General features: G+C 39.8%; 1 protein-coding gene across 1 annotated transcript in view; it reads right to left on the reverse strand.

Moving 5' to 3' along the window:
• LOC102201192 (folylpolyglutamate synthase, mitochondrial-like) overlaps positions 1-7,484 on the reverse strand; it is a 21,589-nt gene extending 14,105 nt beyond the window's left edge. The window contains exons 1-5 of the mRNA XM_005748160.1: positions 7,296-7,484; positions 2,464-2,592; positions 2,309-2,362; positions 1,031-1,095; positions 495-609 (exon numbers count right to left, since the gene is read on the reverse strand). Of these exons, the coding sequence (XP_005748217.1) occupies positions 495-609; positions 1,031-1,095; positions 2,309-2,362; positions 2,464-2,592; positions 7,296-7,445 (513 nt within the window). The 5' untranslated portion in view covers positions 7,446-7,484. The remainder of the gene's footprint in view (positions 1-494; positions 610-1,030; positions 1,096-2,308; positions 2,363-2,463; positions 2,593-7,295) is intronic.
• Positions 7,485-8,616: the final 1,132 nt, after the last annotated feature.

An 8,616-nucleotide genomic window follows, 5' to 3' on the forward strand; every position in this document is an offset into this window, starting at 1 on the left:
ATTTAAATCTTACAAATATAGTTATTTGGCTTATATCGTGATAGATATCGTTATCGCCTGAAATGAAAAAAACATATCGTGATATGAAAAAATCTCATATCGCCAAGCTCTACACAGAACACAACCTATAATAATCAGAATGAATAATAATCATCATCATCATCATCATCATCATCATCATCATCATCATTAATAACCTTGGCAGGGACCAGCAGATGGAGAAAAACACTTATCTGAAATAAGAACTAAGAGTTTTTAAAAGGACAAAATTAAATGAAATACATAAAACTGCTTTTCTGATTCTGTGGGAAACCTGCAGCTGCGTGACCAACACGTGCTGCCCGTCACATGAGGCTCACGCTCATCCTGACGCGAGGAGCCTCATTTTAAAACCAACTCAATTACAACCTGTGACACAGATTATATACACACACACACACACACACTCTCACTCTATGGTCAGTGACTGTCTGCGCTCCCGTTTTCAGACCCACCTTTGTTTCATCGAGTCGTCCGTAAACCTGCCAGAAATATTTAGTGAAGAGGTCTTTCCCGATTGGCTGTCCGTTGATCCGAATCCTCTCCCTGACCTGCACCAGATGTGGAGAGCTGCACACAAACGCGCAGCTTCAGACACAAACACTTCAACACAACCAGTCGAACCAACATTACACACCTGCACCCCCCCGCATCATCAATATGATCACATTTTGAAGAGCTTCAGAAGAGCTCACAAATGGTCACTAACTTCATTTTCCTTTCCATTTTCTCTTTTTGTTTTTTGGAGAGGCGTGTATGTCTCGCCAAAAAACAAAAAACAAACAAACCCCGCAACATATGGATGTTGTTCACACTTTACGATCTGGACCAGCTCTGCAGTTCGGGAGGGAAAGGGCAGTGATCCTTCATGGCTAATTATGGATTTTATTTCTTATTAAATCTTGTGTGTACATCCCAAAAAGCTGCAACACATCTTTAATCTTCCATGGTGGATGCTTTAAGTCAAAAAATAAGTTAGATTTGAGTTTACCTGTAAAATCCTGTGCGGAAGCCATAATTTCTTAAAATCTGCTCAGTGAACGCACATGTCGAGCCCTGAAAGACAAAACAGTCATCGCTGGGTTTTTCCATCGGGACAGAACAGCACTTTGTTGTAAATTTCCTCTAAAAATAAAAAAATAAAAAGTGAAGTCTGAAAGCACCCTCGACCGAGCTGGTTAATGAATACACATTTGCCAACATGTTTGTTTGACCTTCTGCTCTCAAGTTGCATAACGAGAGCTCGGCACTGACGGGACAGACAACAGCGAGGTTAAACAGAGTCCCACACATCACTACAAGCCCGACAAAGATCTGCAGCGCTGGATGGGACTCGCACTGTCAGTAAACCTTTGGCATCACATCCTGTTGGTGTGTGCAGACAGATGAGGCCTGCTTATGCTCATGAATTCAGAGTTTTAGAGTCATGAAATGTACCAAAAACAACAGAAACATCTGAATGACTGAGCAAATTTAACGGAGAAAGCAATCCAGGAAATGTATGAAATTGTGTCCCTCACCTTCTCTGAGTCAGGAAATATTAAACTGTTACAAACTCACTTTTACTATGTTTTCCTGCTAAAAATCAAACTTTTTACTTACAGTTTTTTACTAATTAAATTAAACCTGTTTAAACCATTAAAAAAAAAAAAAAGAACAAATTCAAAATTTAAAAAAAATAAATAAAAATTGCATACATAAATTATAACTTGTATACTTTTTGCGACATCCTTTTGTCTGACTGAACCCATTATGTTTTACAGGGGAAAAATAATTCTTAAATAATTTTTGCAACTTAATCATATTAAATTATTTTTTTATTGCATTCTTTTTTCCCCCCATTTACATGACTTTATATTGTATTTACATATATTTTATTGCATTTATTTTTAATGTTTAACATTGTAAGTTGTTCCATTTTTTCCATAACTGATAAATAGCTACATGATTTTTTGCATAAATTCTATATATTTTTTTTCAATAGCATTTTACATTATTGAGCTCCTGGATCTTACTTCATCCATTTAAATTTGTCTTTTCCCCTTGAGGGTTCTTCCCCCCCCCCCCACTGTTATACATATTTTATAGAGCTATTTTTAAGATAAGTCTAATTACAGGGTGTGTTTGTACAAGGCTGCCTCTTTATCTCAGACCTAAATCTGATTTCAAGATATGATTGAGTATTGAGTGAGACTGATATACAAGAACAATAAAACAGCGCTAAAGAAATACTCATCTTCATACAGTTATGTAACACACATCAGCTCACCTTGCCCTTTGTTCCAGTCACGTGAATGATATTGAGATGGTCGAGTTTGTCCACCTTTGACACACACAGACACACACGTCAGATAACACTGAAGGCCATATCTACTATGACACTGTTTGTAATTCTAAATGTTTTCTCCGCCCTGATTGGCTCACCGTGAGGCCGGCTCGCTCCAGGAAGCCTCTCATGGCGTTCAGCTGCAGCTGAGGGTTGCTGCGCTCTCGTCGTACCTGCTCCAAGGCGCTGGCATTTGTCTGCAGCGTGTTCAGAGTGCAAATGGCATCCTGAGGTGAAAGAAAAATGTTTGAGGATGGAATCAATAATCTGCAGGAAAGAGTTTCTGAATGAAAGGATGAGGATCAGTCTGACTTAGAGAGTGACAGATGCTTTGTTTCCTCTGCACATGTCAGAAGGTAAAAATGACACTTTCACACGAGCAGAGCTAAGAAATCTTTCATGCCGAGACGGTCAGTGAGAGTCAGAGGTGTAACCACCAGCCCAACAACACCTGTGAGGCAAACCGGCTGAGACCAACCAACCACTGATGAGCAGCACAACAGCAGCTCTTCTGTCACTCTGTAACAGAGATACCTGCGGCATGTGGGGGTGTGGGCGGGGTCTAATGCTTAGCTCATGCTTCACCGTGGACACTGGCAGTAGCTGGCGCAGTGTAAAGCGACTTCTTCACAAATAAGTCCACATGGTTGATGTCTGATGATGAAATTTGCATCACTCTGGCCCAAGTGGACTCGTGAACATGGAAATTAGAAGAATCAAAACATGGCCACAGTATTATTTATTCTATATTACATCAGCCACCCGTCTTCATCTGGGCAACATGTTAAGCCTCTTCTCATGCCAGATCCATCTTACAGGTTTCAGCAGTCTCAGTCTCATATATTCAAAATGAACTGAAGTTAAAGTCAGAGCTGCTGTTTCTTCTCATTCAGTTTATGTGCAAAGTATTTACGTTTTGTGTTGAAGTGATATCAACTCAAGTTGAACCAGGGTCCGGCTGTACTTTCAGGTACGTTCATGTAACAACTGTTTGCACCAGAAGAAGCTGCAGCAGGTCAATATAAGATTTCTTTTATACCGTAAGTGATTATTCAAGCAGCCAGCAGTTATTCCGGTTCTCAAGTTCTTTGAAATCAATTTAATCTTGCTAAACAACTGACAGGCTCATGAAAATCTGGAAAGCTCAGTCTGATTACTCACTGAGTTTTTGTTTAAAAAAAAAACAAAAAAAAAACAAAAAAAAGCCCATGAGACTCACAGGAGCAATGACAAGGATTCTGTTCATAAATAATTTGTTACAAAAGCAAATATTCAACGTGACGATATTTTCTGAGCTGTGATCTGACTGGATTTGGAAGATGGGATGGGAATGAAGAGTCAGCTTCAAACTGTCCACTCCATCAGATTCACATGTCTAACAACTCATTCATTCCTTTAATCAGAGCTGGAGAGTGTTCTGACATCATTTCAAATCGCTTTGCCTTTAGAAATAAATGTTTGCTTTGATCAGGAATCAATGCAGGAATCTATGAAATAGTCAGACCTGTAAGCAGAATTAATGACAGCTTCAGTATCCAAATCTTATCAGTTAAACTTTGGGAGTTAAAATTTCAGGAATGGATTAATGTCAGTGTGAGTCCTCAGTTGATCTGATATCCTCGTGTTGGTGTTGTTCCCAGATCATCACACTAAATGTTGTTCCAGGATCAACATTGCAAGTGACCAATCAGAATGTTGTGACGTCATACTTTTGCGACTTCGGGAAAAACCGGCGTAAAACAAAAAACTGAACCTAAGCTGCGTGAAACCGCCTCTGTCCGCCGATCAACGGACCCTGACCCTAACCGTAACCCTTTAATAAACAGTAAGCAGAATTGATGTTGTCCTTGCAACATTGGAATTTCATAAATGCACGAATGGCTTGGCGCGCAAAAGAATAACGTCACAACAATGTGATTGGTCACTTGCAATGGTGAACCTGGAACAACATTTTCATGATGGTCTGGGAACAACACCAACACGAGGATATCAGATCATCTGTGAGTCCTCACAGGTGAGTCCCTCCCCCTACACACAGAGTGGAGCAGGCAGCAGCCACCCTAATGATAAAAAAATAAAGCCATCAGAACTTTCTTTCCAAGCTCCTTAGATTATGAGAGCTCAATGACTTCAATCTCAGCGCCGAGTTTGCCGAGACCCTGAAAACTAAACAGCCAAGTTTAAAGCAGATCGGATGAACTGTTATTGAAATATGCAAATAAAAACCACAGATTTCTCAATTTACAACTGAGACGTCATATAAACACGGCGAAACTTCAGCATGTATTCGCAATCCCATTTACCCAATTCCTCTGTATGAGAGTTCAAACACTCGATTAAAAAAAATAAAGATAAAAGCCAGTACTTTTAAAAGACAGTGATTCACAGCATCTGACATCTCACGCCTTCCACTTTAAAACCAATAAATATAAATCAGACACAGAAATAGCAGAAATGCTGGAAATTAAGCAGAATGAAGTCTTACAGCTCACGATTGCTCTTATGCTGTCCTGTCTACATCCATGGTTAGATCACTGGCTCCAGTTTGATAACGTTTGATCACCTGTTGTAGCAGGTATGCTCAGAGCAGGGCGATATGACCAAAAATATTTATCACGACATTTGCGATAACGATATAACTGACGATATAACTGACACTAGACAAAATACTTTACAACTCCACAACTTTATTAGTGCAAAAGCAAAAAAAACCAAAAAAAAAACAACCATCAATGTATTTTCACTTACACAAGCAGCTTTTTTTAAAGTGCATTAAAGTCATATTAAAAAAAAAAAATTAACAGTGTAAATGCAAATTCCTTGCTGACAGTTTAACCAAAAGACATTTCCAGTGGAAATCGGCCGACATATCCTCAGCATAACCATGTATAATATCCACAAAACTTAAAAAGAGGTTATACACACACAATACGGTAATATTATGTTGAAGCACGGTACGTATCACTCCGCGAGGCTCCTGCCTACGATAGCCGTAATGCTCCGACAATCCATCCAGCGGTGCGAGTTTGTAGCTTAGCAAAGTCGTACTAAAACATTTGACAGATTTTCGAGCGCCGTGTACATAAAATCGTTTCGAGGTCAGTACACACAACCAGAATTCATACATATGGCACACGGGATTATAAGGGGACCTGTTGAGTTTGAGAAAAATCAAAGGATTGATTTTAAGTGTGCCGTATTTTCCAAACCACCACAAACACGTTTAACTCCAACCACTGCTTTCTTCGAAAAGCTTTCACTCTGTGTCATTTCCCTGTCTCACAGACGCCACATTTCTTTTTCACTTCTGCATGCAAATGAACTGTTCTCCTGGCCAGAGTCCAAAGCAAGTAGGTGTGGAGGAGTTCTGACAGCTTAAAGCAACAAGAGGTAAAGACAGATGAAGAAGAACGTGTGAATGTTTCAAAACTGCCACAGGAGACAGTTAACAGCATTCGAGCCTTTCAAAAAAAACAGCTACCAGACACCCTTCCATACCACCACCAGGTGGTGTCTCCTATAACTCAGGTGTGTTGTTGTTGTTGTTTTCTGAAAAAACAAAACAAAACAAAAAAATAGGTGTGAATCCCAGGGAGCCGAGCCCAGCAGTGGATCAGAAATGTAAAGAGAAATCTTTTGTTTAGCTGCAGGCATGGGTGTAATCTCAGTGGTTACAGGCTTCTGGGTCAAAGGTGACAGATTGAAAACAAAACACTTTTAATTACTTAAAATGAACTCCACCCTTGTATGAATCAGAGTGGTTTGGTCCACTCATTTAGGCAGAAAAAAAAGATATGAAGTCATAGCAGCCATTTCTTCATATTCTGTTCATTTCTTTTGTAAAAAATTTATAGAGGGTTTTAATTTATAGCAGCACACATCTGGAAACATCTAAACTGTCCAAATTATTTAAACCTCCAGAGGGCAACTACAAAAAGTATATTTAAGTTTATTTGCTTAATAAAAATCGATTTTTAAGCAATTATTTCTGTAGAATTATGACAGATCATGTCTAAAATCAATCTAGAAAGTGAGACCAATACAGAAGTGCCTTAAACCTTGTTTGATCACCACCAGGTGCCGACTCCTCTGGTTGTGTATAAACCAGCATTAATTGATTTGTGACGGCAGTGAACACACTCCTGATCAGTTTACTGGGCCAATCAGGAGTTTAAAGTCTTACAGAAGAAAACGTGTTTATTTTATGAATTATGCTCATTATTACAGTCACAGTGGAGCCTAAAACAGGATATGCGCCTCGTCGATCATAAACCAAAGAGCAGGCAGTCTGATCCACCCTGAGCCTGCAGAGTTTCATAACAACACCAAGAGGTCAATGGACAACTACATCCATCTTTCACATACAGTCTACAGTAGAAACAGACTCAGAAAATCCTTAAAGATGATTTTGTTGCAGTGACAATGAACTCATTCATTGAGTCTCTTTAATATCTGGCCGCAGGAAACCCATGATGGACGCCATGTGTAAAATTGTATGTGCCAAATGCTCGTGAAAGCAGCAGCACGCGGAGATAAAAGGGGTCTTGTCTCCTCAATTTTGCATAAAGTAGACTGCGGACGGCTCTGACAGACCCAGTTCTGAAACTGCGGAAAATTCCCATTAATATTACAGGAAACATCAAAAACACCTGAGTTCATCCAGGAAAAAGTGAGGTGACCATGGCACGAGTCAACCTAACAGAAATAACATGGCTACACAGAAATACCACAGCACGTGCCAGCGCAGACTTTTAGCCACTGACACACTACTGCGAGCTGTTAATAGCTGTCCAAGCTAGCGTGTAACAGCCGAGTCCGGGCAGCCTGTCAGCCCGAAAACTACCTCCAAACTTTCGGAAACAGTCTCGCTGCTCAGTTAGCTAGCTCGTTAGCCGGCTGGAGCACGAACGGCGGCGGTCAAGCAGCATACCTGGTACTCCATTCCCGGGATGTGAGGAGCCGTCTCGGTGCTGTAGTGCCGGCACGAAAGACCCGCCAAACTGAGTGCCCGATCCCGCCGTGCAAGCCGCGCGGCGAAGGCCGAGCCCCGCCGTAGCATGCGCGACATGCACAGCATCATGAAGCGTGGAGGTGTCCCAGGAAGGCGACACCAAATATGGAAGGCTCGTTTTTCAAGCGTAATGACGTCAGAACACGCCCCGTCATTTTTACTGTTATTTTTTTAAAAACACGAAAACGCAAAGAAATAAAACACACAAATACTCCGACAAAGATCGAACAATAAAAAAAACAATACATTTTCAGAACCTGAGATTAGATCAGTATCTAAAACAATCCTGCAACAGTGAAAGTTGGTGGATGTTTTTCAGTGTCTCCAATATATAAAAAAAAAAAAGCCATCCCAGCTCCATAATTTGTCGCGACTCACTGAAAACAGCAATAACAGATTTTTGTGCCACTAAATTTCCAGACTTTAGCAGACCTTTACCAGAAACAGAAATGTCCTGCAGGGAAATCTAACCTATGACTGAAAAGCATTATGTGGAAGATTACGGTTAGGGGTGTAAGAGCACATTTCTTCCCTTCCCGCCTATAAAGTGAAAGAGGAAAACTTCACAATCCTGAATGAGATTTACCTTTGACGCCATGAATTCTCAGGACTGAGCTTTAATTTGAATGCAAACTGTTTATCTCTGGAATAATATGTGCATCTTTAATCCAAGAAAGCAGAATTATTACCTTTTATTACTTCTCTAAGGTTTGTTCAGAATCAGAATCGGAGGCTTTCAAATACTTTCCTGTAAATAATGAAGACGAAAACAAAAGTTAAATTAATTTGAGATATGTTTACATTATAACACATAATCATTATTTATTAATTTACATGAGCATTTCTGCTGCTTTGCAGTCGTCAGAATGTCTTGGTTTGTATTTTCACGTTTATTAATTTATCAAACAGTCCGGTTTGGTGCGGAGAGCGCCCCCATGTGGTAGTAAACTAGTATCATAGTTTTGATCAAACGTTTAGAATCAGAATCAAAGGGTTTTATTGCCAAATGTTGAGCGGGTTTACAACATTAGGAAATTGCTGCGGTGCTTCAGTGCAAACATACTGTTATAAATTGCGCTTAAATAGACATGAAAAAAATAAAAGTAAGAATAAAAATTCAAAGTGCTAAGTAGATAGATATATACATAATATATACATGATATATACATGAGTGCAGGTGGTGATCAGTGCCAAACATGGAATGATGCAGTGAACACAGCGTAGGGTCATGTGTTAGTGG

The sequence above is a fragment of the Pundamilia nyererei genome, unplaced genomic scaffold (assembly GCF_000239375.1).
Source record: "Pundamilia nyererei isolate P.nyererei 1_Seehausen unplaced genomic scaffold, PunNye1.0 scaffold00215, whole genome shotgun sequence".
Lineage (NCBI taxonomy): Eukaryota > Metazoa > Chordata > Actinopteri > Cichliformes > Cichlidae > Pundamilia > Pundamilia nyererei.